We start from the raw sequence: 13,283 nt of genomic DNA, 5'->3' as shown, positions 1-13,283 counted from the left end.
ATCTTGGGAAAGAGAATAATTACCAGCAGAGGTCATTTCTAATAGCTATCTTCAGATTGCAATGAGATACTATCGAGGTGTTATGATGCACACATTTGGAAAACAATTTCTCAACACTGGTGTTATTTAAGTTTTTATCCAATTCAAAACCAAACAATGCATTTGTAAACTAATACAGCGGGCCCGTGAAGCTTATAATGTACACTGATGTTGATGCTGTCAGCAATGCATAGATTCAACTCTTTCTATTTAACTTTAGTTAGTGGTAGTGTTGTTTTATGATTTCTGCCCGTTTCACACATTCACTACAAACCTGAAATTATCTAGACAATACCCACATGAGCTGTATGTGAGAATGCTAGAGTTTCCAGTCAGTTTCCAGTTTTTCCAGTCCAGTCCGGTGTACGAACCTAAACCAGTTTGATTTTATACAAACCGGCTGAACCGGCTTTTGTGTTTATGACATGTTCTGGCAAATAAAAAAGTAGCCTAAAGGGGCAATGACACCGAGATACTTCACACCAGGTGCAGCTGCTCCAAAAACACCTTGGAGGTGCATCTGGAGAAACAGCTGGGAGCACCTGGAGCAGCGCTGCATGTGCATATTGCATGCATGTGACCAAAAGTGACATTGACAAGGGGTGCGACTCTGTGCCATTAGTTGAAAAGTTGAAAATATTTTAACTTTTATGCATGCCCAAAAATCACCAGAAAAAGGTGTCTTTCAGCAGCAGGACAGGAACACCCAAAAGGCACACTGTGCCATGGGGAAACAATGGTTTTGCTGGTTTCTCATTGTGATAACTTGTGGCAAAAGCATCACAGAGCTAAATCCCCATTGCATTGCATTAGTAATAGGCAATGTTACAATGTGATTAAAATAATATTATTTTCATAAACAGGCAAACAGAGCCTAGTGTCTGAGAGGCTGTGGGCATTTTACTGCCAAGCCCAGGCTGGTATCAGCAACATGGAGGAGATCAAAAAAATACGTTCATGTGTTTTTTGGGGTGATGAGGAGTAACATAAACTAAATCTGCACCACTATGACAACATTTTCTGAAGAAGGGCCTTGCCATATCGTATCATTCATGATGATACCTGTATAATTTTTAATATGATGAGAAAAGTTCATGTTGTGATCAGAGCAATATTCCAATTTCTTGACATAATGATGTCATACAGTTACGTCTGACTGCAAATTTGCTAATCTTGTTGTTGAGTCAGATGTTGTGTTTGTATTAATATCTGTTGCTCATACTGAAAGCATCGCAATGGACAAGGAACAGCTGATTCATGAAGTTGAAATGAGGAATTATTTAGACAGTACTTAATTTCGAAATAACAAAAAACAAAATAGGGTGGCAGCCGGCTGGAGGGAAATCACCAGGGAGCTGAGAGTTTTTGGTGAGCTAAATGACTATCACTAATAACAAGCTAACATTAGGCTACTTGCTGTTGGCTATATTGTATGTCAGTCCAATAAAACTTTTCTGTTTTAAAAAGTAACGTCACAAATGTAGGACTATAGCAAGTAGGCTATTCACCAATCTTTTAAGTGGTCACATCTCCACTAAGATCTTGATGGCACAGCTTTTATTTACGGGGTTTTGCTTACATGATGTAACACAAGTCCATTTAATGGATTCAGAGTGGATGGAGAGCTCTGATGTTAGGTGAAATCAGTTTGAAAAGTTTCACACCAGCCTAACATTACAGAACACAAATGTCAGAATCAATTGAATCCAACATTAAACTGACTTCATCCTACCAGCTCCCTCGTACAAAGCCTGTGTTGTCTGATTGAGTCCATGTGCGAATAGAGAGGGTGATAGTTACAGAATTCACAGCAAGTGAGTGGGTGTGCTGTTGACGTTTCTATCATGCGGCTCACGTGAAAACCAGAGGAAAACAAACATCCAAGGGTGAAAAAGAAGGGTCATTAATACTAACATGACTACAAAAATGTCTAACAGGGGAGATGGCGAGATTTGGGAAGTTACGACTGTATAGGCTGAAGCTGAAATTGTCAGAGAAATTAAAGGAACAACAAGTTTAAGATTGTCGGCTCTACCCAGGCACAACCCCTCGCCTTAACCAAGCGTGGTTTTCCAGTAGGTGTAAACACGTGACACAGACAGTCTCCTGTCGTGTGATACATGTGTGACATGAGAAAATGGCTACTGATGTTCTGACACATATTAAAAGGGACAGAATAAAAGAAACACCTCGCAACATGAGCTTGCGTGCCTGTGCCATTACCACAAGAACCAGGGCAGATGGTATCACAATGCCTGAAAATACAAATACAACCCAATCACTTGCTAATATCAATGAGGGCAGTCAGTCCTTGAGATTCAATTTAGACACATGTCAGATGTGCCTACAGTCTGAAGAGATTCTAGGAGCTTTTTAATGTTGAAATACTTGGGTGGGTGAATGCATTCTATTGGCAATAATAAGAAGAAAGAAGTAAAATTACAGCATTGCTTTTGTTTGAATGCTTCCACACAGTACTCACTTGGTCTGATGAATCTTTAACTAGAACATCTAAAACAAAGTGAAGACCTACCTGCCCTGGTTGGATGTCTAAGTATTGAAGCACCTCTTTGAGCATGACAGGCGTGTGAGGAGGCTTTTCTGTGGAAACTGAAGACAGTTCTTCGGCTCTGTCCAGGGAACCAGGACCAGAAGACGCACAAGTTGTTGAGGAGTTAAGCCTTAACTTCCATGACCTCCACGCTCTACACACAGCCAGATTTGTTTTCCGTAAGATTGGGTTGGAGCGAACAGCCATGTGGAAAACCATGATCCCTACAATGATCTAAAGCGAAAAGAAGATCAAAGTTATGTAATGATATAAGTAGAACCATACCAGTGTTACCACAGTGTAACCGAGCATTTAAACCAACTAAGAGGAGATGGGTTTGTCACAACAATTGATATGGGTAATTATTTTGAAAGTCTAATAATAATAATAATAATAATAATAATAATAATAATAATTAACTTTATTTGTATACCACCTCTCATACAAGAAATGCAGCATAAAGTGTTTTACAATAAGGGCATTATGAGCCGAGTGCTTCACATGAAAACAAAGAGAATAAAAATTAAACAGGCCAACAAGGAAATTCAAAAGGACATTTAAAAACAGTTTAAAACAACAACAACAAAAAACCCTTATTTCTCAAAATCTTCAAAACTGAAATCTTAAACTTTGGAATCTTTAAATCATAACACTGTTAAACTGTAAAATCAGAAAATCAAGTGAGATACAACATCTTAAAAGAACTGCAGCAGTGTAAAGTGTAAAAAGAAGAGTTTTAGAAAGTCTAGCTACTCTGATATCTATTGGTAGTGTTAAATAAGTTTGTGATGGAGTTATGGACTTCAAGTGACAGCTGATTAAAAAAAATAACTGGCTATGTTCTTGTAGTTCCTATGCTATTATTTGAAAAAGTTTCAAATAGAATAATTGGAACAAAAATATTAGATATACATCATATGCTAGTATTGACAGATAACTTGTGTTGCAGATTGCTGTCAGAATTTCCAGACAGGAAGGGAATCTTTGACTGACTTAAAGGACCTGATTTTTAACCAGCTTTGAATCACAACAATGTAAGCAGTATATGGCAATGCGCTAAACTTCCCTCCATCTAACCAGTGCCAAGATACCCCCCCCCCAGCAGAACTCTGCCGGATGACGCACCACCCACGTCACCACCACAGACACAAAGACTGCAGAAGTAGATCAAGAGACAGATCCACCGCTCTCTCTCTCAAACTCAGACCAAACTCCAGTCAAAAGGTAAAATTAGGCAGTGCTGATCGAATATAAACCAATATTATGGTTCTACACTGCCTATTTCTTGCGCAAAATGTTTTCAGCACATATTTTAGTGCCCTGTTTATCTGTAATAGAGTTTGTGAACAGGATGTGGGCGCCACACTGTTTCCTGCATCTCGCCTAAAATGTTTAGAGAAACATGTTTTAGCTTACTGTTTGACTGTAATAAAAGATATTTGTTACCAGCAAGCCACCATTGTACAGATGAGTTTGCATTATGTCATCTACCAGTTGAAGCGTTTATTAGTCAATTTCAGTTCAGTGCATTCTGGTTGTTTTCCACTTCTTTAGCATATGTGAATGCCTCAGTCCTTTTCCTCTTTTATTCTGGTCATGTAGCACCAATTTCAAAAGTATTTGTGTCTTTTTACTGCATAGACAACCTAGTTTTACGAAAACACCATCATTTCAGCAGTGAAACACTTCCTCAAGCACCTTATCTCAAACCCAAGTTGTTCAGCCAAAACCAGAGGGCATCACAGATTTAACATTTCAAGCCAGTTGTGATCACACTGAAGGTTAAACTCTGCCAACAGCACACATCTGTGGCTCATATACTGCATCACCACCACACCCAAAATAAGATTAAATACATCTTTGGCTAATTAGTTCAACATTTTGGCATTTTACATTAACAGTACTGCCCACAGTGAGCCACATGGTTAAAAAGGTATTCAGGTGTTTCCTGGCAACGAGATGCAATGAAAATTAGACCTCAGTTAGTGATGCATGGTTCTAATGAAATAGGAATATGTGCAGGAGCTGAAGGAATTCAACAAGTGTGTGCTTGATATTAGTAAACACAAAGCAAATGTTCAATGGCAGCATAGAATAACACCAAATTAGAGGAGATGGAAATAAAATACTGAGAATGATTGCTGTCAGTTTGTGGGGCATATTGGCTGTACCTTACAGGAACCAAAATCAAATTTTTATACACATTATCATTGCATTACTGTGCATCAAGATGTAAATCAAAACATATTACATCTTTCAAGTAAGGTGAGCTATCATTTACCAGAGGAGCAGAGAGGAAAATGAATGATGTGCTGTTTTCAGCATTCTGCACATTTATTAGCACTTATGAATCATTGTGTGGTTATTTTTATTATAGCCTGGCCAATTTATCGGTCATTTATCTGAGAAAATGTAAGAAAATTATTATTTTATACATATATATATATATATATATATATATATATATATATATATATATATATATATATATATATATATATATATATATATATATATATATATATAAAGTTCCTTAGGTTACTTACTCAATACATGAGTAAATGTACTTAGTTATATTCCAGCACAGTAACTGAAATTACAGCATTTGGGATCAGTGCACTAAGTATAGCAGCATTTCTTTAGCCCTGAAAGTTAATAATCCAATCATTATAATGACTCTAAAACATCATCTAAATTTGATTCAATGATAATATTTTTTTTTCAATGTTCCTCAAATGTAAAATGTATTTTTCCTTTGTTTTGGGCAAAAATGTATGGCCTGAGAAAACGAAGAGTTATTTCTTATCTTGGTATGAGTGCTCTTGACCATTCATAAATTTTTCTCTTCCCTATGAGAAAAGCAAAAATAGGAAATCAATGGCAAATCCCATAAGTCAGTGGTTACTAAAAAAATGAGAACAAATTGTGTATACAAGTGAAAATAAGAGAAATTTGTTTGTATATCATTTCTTGCATGAGGCCCAATAATTACTAGCAGGAATATGTAACACATAACAAAGTGTGAAAGGTAAAAAGTGCAAGTGCATTAGTTCATATACATGGTAAGCAGTCCATTTTTTGTACTGTGGATGTTCACAACATCCTCCTATTTATTTTACATAAGGGCGATGGAAAACGCATGTGTAATAGTAAGAGCACAATTCTTTGAAACCTGAGCAAATTGACTTGATTTCTTTGAAAAACTTAGGAGGAAGGCAATGAGCAACTTGCGAGGCAATGACCCAGGAACTACCAAGAAATGTGTATAAAAGTACAAAAAACGTTATCTAGAAGTTAGCCACAAAAAGACACAAAAAACAAACAAGGACATTAATTGAAAAAAAAGTGCTTAAAATAAAAATAATTCCGTAAAATAAATTAAAAATCTATAATTATTTTTTTTGCAGTTTGCAGAGCATTTCTTGCCAAGTTGCATATTGATCTTTTTCCCATGTTTCAAAAGATGGTATAAGTAATATGCGTTTTGAGGACTTGCTCCAGTGGCGTTATTAGGCCTGGGCATTTAAGGCCTCAGCCCCAAATCTTTCATAAATAGCCCCAGATCTCAATATAGAGTCTGCTTTTTTTATTGCGAATAAGCGTGAATAATTAGATAAATAATAGATCCCATTAATGTTAACATTTAATAAATAAATACATTTACAATTGTTTAAACCCTCATCAATAGATTTTTAATGATAGCAGTTGTAAAGTATAGAGAACCCCAGTAATGAGTCCTAAAACCCAGAAATTAATTGGTATTTCAGAACCTCTGGGTCCGTCGTCTCTAGTCAATGGGTTTTTTTAAATGGGTTTTTCATTACATGCCTGAAATAAGGTCTGTGGTTAACACTAGCTTCAGAGACATGAGTTTTGTTCTGCATCATAAAATACAGTAAATACCCCATTCTCAAACTTTGAAGCTTTTATGTGTCTTAAAAAAGATGGTTGCTAACAAGTAACTAAATAAGACTATATAATGTCATCACACTGAGCCATACCAAAAACAGCTTTACAGCCTCATAGTGATAGTGGTAGTGTAGTTGGTTTCAGCCTAGCAATAGCTTTTTACCTCTGGCGATTGCATGTAGGTTTCAAAAATATTAAAAGTGGTGTTCATTAGTGAAGATTATCTTGCTGAACAAAATGTGTAAGTATCATAAGCATTTGTTTACCACAGAGCTTAATTTCTTCAATGATCCAAAATTCAATGGAAAAATCCCACAGGCTTTTTGACCAGTGCAGCGTTAGCATCTAGGTTGGCCAACAGAAAAACGTCATCCCTGGGGCAATCTATTACTAACAACAACTGGGTTAACATTTTTCTTATCACAATACATAATTAATCTAGAATAGGGGTCGACCGACATTGTTTTTTAGGGCCAATACTGAAACTCATTATTAGTACTTTATTAGTATAATTAGTATTGCAAGTTCCCAGCAACTTTTTTTTAAAGTCAAGTGAAAATTCAAATAAAAATGAATAAATTAAAATGAACTCCCTGAGGTTTTCCAAAGTAAAAGTTCCTCCTGTGCTGACACATTCTATGCACTTTTTAATTTATTAATTTCACCAGGGATAATCAAAATAAAATGCAGATACAGATAATGCGCAAAATGACAAAAATATTTCTTCCTCAAAAATTGGTTAGACCAATAATCTGTTAACCCCTTATCTAGACAGCTAAAAAAAATAATGATAATAATAAATAAATAAATAAAGAATATTGGGGGGTAAGTAAGGTGCCAAAGTGCACAACAAAGCAAAATAAAGCTTGTTAATAAATTAAAAAATAAAAATAAAATAAAAATCCCCCAGAAAAACCCCACTGTACTGAGTTCCCCCAATGTCCTCTAATTCTAGAAACGACCCTGATTTGCTCAGTATTAGCTGTGCTATGTATCTATGCGTTTAGCTAATGACTCTATGGCTAAGGTTAACCACACCTTTGTCTTGTCCTTTTGGCAGAGTGGTGCAAACATTTAACTTAGCTATTATTAGATATGGTTGTCATCGATAAGAAGTGTTTTGCAACGTTTAGCACACCATTTGTTGCTCTTTATCACGTGTGTGTGTAATGGCTGTAATAACGTTGTCAGATCAGCAGGCTTTCTTCACACCTGACGATGCAGCGTAGATATTGTTGCTATGCCACCATGTTGGATGCCCGCGCGCAGTTAGCTAAACTATCTGTCAACAAATACACGAATATGGACGCAACACGACATCCAGTCACACTGAAAAATGTTAAACTAAGGCGGAGTGTGACGGAGAAACGTGTCTAAACCTCGGGGAGTTGTCAGTAGCTTACCGTAGTTGACCTGCCAGAGAGTAGCTCCACCTTCAGCAACAAGCATATCCGGCGCGTCACTCTGATCCGCCCAATGACCGGAGACTCACATCCAATCTCCTGCGACAGAGGAAGAGGGCTTGTTTTTGAATTATTGGCGCTTGTCGTGCTAGCTGTGTCCGGCTATCTAGCTATGTCGTAGCTTCTCTAGCGAATTTCTTTCTTTCATACTAGCTACTCGTGTCTCTCTAGAAAACGTTACCGTGGCGACATAAAATGCGAGATAACCGTTGTTGACAAAAGGTAAGATACAATCACTCGACGTAAGGAAAACAGTGCTAACTTACCGTTGGAAGTTGTGCTACGGCTAGCTAGCAAGCAATATCCAACCCTGCCAGGTTAACGGTGGCAGGTTTGCCTTTAAAAACGCCCATTGTGATGTGTGTTTGGATTCACATATTTGCTAACATGTTAAGTAGCACTCAGCTAACAGTAAGACTACTGTTTTGTATCTTTTATCATGACTTTTTGTGCCTTGAAAAGTCAATTCACCCGCCAGCAGTTATAATGCCATTATCTATTCATATTATTCAACTGTGAAGTAGTGATTTATGGTACAATAATTCTTTGTAACACTGTTTTAAGTGTGCAGTAATCGGTGTGATAGTCTCAGCAATTTTCTTTATTATCTAATTTATTTTTACCAAAACCAGTCCTGAACGTATCTAACATATGATGCACATATTGTACATGTTTCTTATTCCCTATTTTCTACTCATGTATTGTGTGTATGTGTATATTGTGTGTTGCATAAGACATTTATATGCATATATATGTGTGTGTGTGTGTGTGTGTGTATATATATATAATTTTATATTTTTAAATCGTGCTGTTTCGCACATTGTAATGGAGCACATATTGTTTGTATTTTTACATACTTTATATACCAGGAATATTATACATTTCAGATTTTTAAATATTACCCTCAGTTGTGTGAAACTGAAACATAATGCACATTTTTTGTGTTGTATTTATACTTATTTCTTATTTTCTTATTCTTACTACTAATACTTTATCTTCTTTTTTCTATAATTCTCTATAATATAATATAATTTACATCAGAGCGACTTTTAACAAACACCAACTCCGGTTATAGTGCAGTAGTGGCTCAGATAATTTGATTTTAAAGAGATGACAAGATGGACTAAATACTGGATGATGTTAGATATTGATTGTGTCACAGTGCAAAGCAATACTTTTCAACAGCACTGAAAACAGCAGCCTCGACAAGACCACTAGTTGGAATCAAGACATCTCTAAAACATTTTTAACAAAGCTAAATGTTAATCGTCATTAGAGTAGGACTTTTTGCAGGCTTGTTGTATTGAATTGCAACTCCCAGCACCCATCAGTCAAATCAGTCAAAAGTTACACTGCCTTTTGTCTTCTTACCATTTTCCCCTGTTTCCTTCTCAATTTGTGTGATTTATTGAGCACATTATTAAAAATTATACTGATGTTTGCAATGTGGAAAATATAGTCAATCCTTTCTTTTGTTTTTCAGAAACACGTCAGGGACCACAATGGCAAGTGATGTGTGCAGCCATGTAAAGGTGGTTGTTCGAGTGAGGCCGACCAATGAGAGCGAGAAGCGTGAAAACTGTCGAAATGTGGTCCAGGTTGTTGATAGCCACATGCTTATATTTGACCCCAAGGAAGAGGACACGTCATGTTTTGGGGCACAAAGAGTACGAAACAGAAACATCAACAGGAGGGCCAACAAAGACCTGAAGTTTGTTTTTGACCACGTCTTTGGGGAGGACTCTACTCAAGATGACATCTTCGAGAGCACCACTAAAGGAGTGCTAGATGGTGTAATGAATGGATTTAACTGCACAGGTAACAAATGAATATGCAAGCTGTGTGTTAAAGCTGCATCAGGCTGCCAAACATGCTGGCATGATCCCCAAATTGCAAAAGGAAACTTAAATAGTACAAAAATTACATGAGATACTGAACTAGGTCTGGCACAAGATCAGATTTTCACACAATCGTCTTGGCCAAAAAAATCACAATAATCTATCAATCAAATTTATCCTTAACTTTGTTTATTGTGCATTTTTTCCATTTTTTGTAAATAAATTACACCCGAAATATGAGTGTAGGGAGATGGAGACAAAGCAAGAATGTAAAGAAACAGAAATGATTTGAGAGGTGGCAGATTATTTTTGCAATATTATGGTTTGTGAATCATCACATGAGATTAGTGTTTTGTGTGTTTAAATATCACGGTTGTCATCAATACCAGTATATAACAAAACCTCATTGAACCATTTGGATCCGTCGCCATTTCTGTATGCAACTTTGAGCGTAAATGAGAACTAATTCTGCCAGCTTAGGGACGCTCATCTTTTGAACCTGCAGTGATTCTACTAGATATGCCAGCTGTTTTACCAAATCATCACAAGTTTTCAAGAATACAGTAGCAACACTATGTTATAACACTTGATCAGTACAATCATTTCAATTCACAGCACACAACCAACCACTGCATGCAGTCAGCTGCTGAAGTTAAAACCACGGGCGGTCTAATAAATAACACTTTCATAAAACAGCTCAGTCTTCCTCAATGGATCAGAAAATTTATTGCACGATGACGTAAAAGTATTGCAAGGGAAAGCAACTAGTACTGGGGGGGAAAAAAAGTCCCACCATGACTCTTCATGGTGTCCATAATAAAGTGAGCTAATATGTTGTTGCACTAAACTTTTTGGATTTGTGATCACCTCTTCTCAACCACAGCATGACCAAACACTGAAGTTCAAATGGAGCTATGAGCCACACCAGCACCACTTAAGAGCCATGTTTTTAATTTAATTTTTTTTTTCTCAACATGGCTCGCTGACTCATGCTGCCGTATCATTAATTGAAACTGCTGGCTGCTGTTAATTTACTTTGTGTGCTCCAGGGTTCACTTGCTGGTCACTAACTCACAATGAATGCACAGTTCTAGTGTTTTAAATCAGCACAAATGGGTAAATTTGACAGCTGGTGTACCCGCTGTAAACAGAACCCAAAACAAATTTGGCTTCAGAGACTCATCATTGATCCATTGAAAGATGCCTGGATCAGCTGAAAATCTTGATCCTGCTGAACAATATTCACTCAGCTGATAGTTTATTAGGTACACCTAGCTAAATCGAATGCAACCCAGTACAACAGTCCTGCAGTAAATCCTGCCATCATGAAGGTATTAATGTTCAGTTTGTGTGTCAGATAGGATGATTTCACTTCACAGTCATTTTGTAGGATGTAGTTCACTGTGCTGTTGAACTGTACTGCATTATACAGAGAGGCGTTTTTGTTATTCAGCTTAGCATTGTTGATATAAATAAGGTGAACAAAACAACAGAAACACCTGTCAGTATAAAACAATACAATTCAACAGCACCGCAAACTGCAGCCTCTGAAATGGTCATACAGTTTTATCAACACTTTTCTTGAACAGTTTCAACGCAAACCGGACATTATAAGCCTTCATAAAAGTAGGATTTATTGCGGTACTGTTGCTTTAGACAGCATTAGTTTTAGCTAGGTGTACCTAATAATCTGACATTAGTTTATCTTAATCTAATTGCACTATGTGACTAAGAATTTTTAAAATAGTATTTGATTCAATGGCATGACATTAAAACTTGTCATTTAGGTGGTGTTATGACAATGTTACTCACTGTAGGCCCACTTTTAAATATAAGCTGACTAGAGCGTCTTTATTTTTACAGTTAAGTCAGGCTTTTCACGATGGCCGCAGCTTTTCTGGGCCTCCTGAAAAAAATATATGTTTGACCTTTACATTTTGTACATAAGTTTGTTGTGGTACTCTATTCAAATAACTTAAATGTAGCTGTTGCCATTGTTGTTGCAGTAAGTATTGTTATCAGGGCTCCATGGTCATGGAATATCTGGAAAGGTCATGAAATTTCACAACCACATTTTCTGTTTTAGATTATTTTTTAGCTTTTGCCTTTATTCTTTATGACAGGTTTAGCATGAAGGGGCGAGAGAGAGAGGGGATGACATGCAGCAAAGGGCTGCAGGTTGGAGTTGAACCTATGAACGCTGCAGCAAGGACATAGCCTTTGTACATGGGGTGCTGCACCATCACGTTTCTAGGAAAAGTCTTGGAACTAGTAAAAATCAGTGGAAGTTTTGTAAAAGTCATTTTGTTGTGTGACAAAGTAGTTAGAATAATCTTCCAACCTTCCATATAATGTAACAGGACAGCAAATTTATTTTCTGTAGCTGTTGACGTAATGTAGCTCTAATAAGTGTTGATGTGTGATATTTCATTTACCATCACGAACAGCTTCTCCTTCGATGCCAAAAAGATGTAGCAGGATTTAGGGTCAACTTTAATTTAATTTCTTCCTAAACCACGTTTAAGAAAAATGAGAAATAAATCTACCTTGTTTCTCCATTTTCTCCCACTCCATCTCTCCTTTCATGTGTCCCAGCTTGCTGGGGTTATGTTTGAATAGAGTTTGAATCTGATATATTTGGAAAAACACTTTGCAAGAGAGTCAAGTAAAAAAGTTGAGTCCTTGAAAAGTCATGGAGATTTTGTCCAGGAAAGTGCGTGGGAGTCCTGTGTTATTTTTCATTCATGTTTTACTATATAAAAAGTTGCCTTTCGATTGCAGTGTTTGCCTACGGTGCTACTGGAGCAGGCAAGACACATACCATGTTAGGCACGCAAAATGACCCTGGGGTCATGTACCGCACCATGACAGAGCTGTTCAAACGCATGGATGAAGCCAAGGAGGAGAAAGAGTTTGCTGTTGCATTCTCATATCTTGAGGTGATAATTTCATAATTTCTCTATTGCTTGTTTTTATTCATGTTTTTCTTTGTATTAGTGCCGAAAGTCCTGTTCATTCTTTGTGTCAAAAAGATTCTCAGACTCCCCCTTACAGAGCCTTAACCAACATCATACATTTTTTGACTGATCTTTTGGGATGGTTTTGATGACTTTGCAGCTGTTTGCATTTATGTTTTTGTTTGTTTACAGGTTTACAATGAACAGATCAGAGACTTGTTGGCTAATGCAGGGCCTCTTGCAGTCAGAGAGGACAGCTCTAAGGGAGTGGTTGTTCAGGGCCTCACACTGCATCAGGTTAGTAGCACCATGTGTCATGCACGCTCTCACATATCATTTAGCACATTAAAGCTATATCATGTCATAGCAAAGTCAGTTTATTACAGCCTAATTTAGTTTTCCTTGAGTTTCTTAAGCAATGCATAAAATAATGTCTTAAATTAGAAAATCATATTTTCAGAGTCTGTAGAGGTCATACAAGAGTAAATCATAAGAAATGGGCTCCCCTGAAGGTACTGATATTTAA

General features: G+C 36.9%; 2 protein-coding genes across 3 annotated transcripts in view; one reads left to right on the top strand and one right to left on the bottom strand.

Annotated features, from left to right (window-relative positions):
- Positions 1-7,992, bottom strand: part of mettl15 (methyltransferase 15, mitochondrial 12S rRNA N4-cytidine) — a 68,742-nt gene extending 60,750 nt beyond the window's left edge. The window contains exons 1-2 of the mRNA XM_042493709.2: positions 7,903-7,992; positions 2,573-2,824 (exon numbers count right to left, since the gene is read on the bottom strand). Coding sequence (XP_042349643.1) covers positions 2,573-2,809 — 237 coding nt within the window. The 5' untranslated portion in view covers positions 2,810-2,824; positions 7,903-7,992. The remainder of the gene's footprint in view (positions 1-2,572; positions 2,825-7,902) is intronic.
- An 11-nt stretch (positions 7,993-8,003) lies between these two features.
- kif18a (kinesin family member 18A) overlaps positions 8,004-13,283 on the top strand; it is a 36,859-nt gene continuing 31,579 nt past the window's right edge. The window contains exons 1-4 of one of the 2 annotated variants that reach the window (XM_042486698.2): positions 8,004-8,184; positions 9,446-9,780; positions 12,582-12,739; positions 12,950-13,054. In XM_042486698.2, coding sequence (XP_042342632.1) covers positions 9,465-9,780; positions 12,582-12,739; positions 12,950-13,054 — 579 coding nt within the window. In that variant the 5' untranslated portion in view covers positions 8,004-8,184; positions 9,446-9,464. The remainder of the gene's footprint in view (positions 8,185-9,445; positions 9,781-12,581; positions 12,740-12,949; positions 13,055-13,283) is intronic. The other variant, XM_042486691.2, reaches the window with a different exon arrangement.

This window comes from Plectropomus leopardus, chromosome 1 (genome assembly GCF_026936395.1).
Source record: "Plectropomus leopardus strain MGB_pleo_1.0 chromosome 1, ASM2693639v1, whole genome shotgun sequence".
Classification (NCBI taxonomy): domain Eukaryota; kingdom Metazoa; phylum Chordata; class Actinopteri; order Perciformes; family Serranidae; genus Plectropomus; species Plectropomus leopardus.
This window is presented reverse-complemented; position numbering and strand designations above follow the sequence as displayed.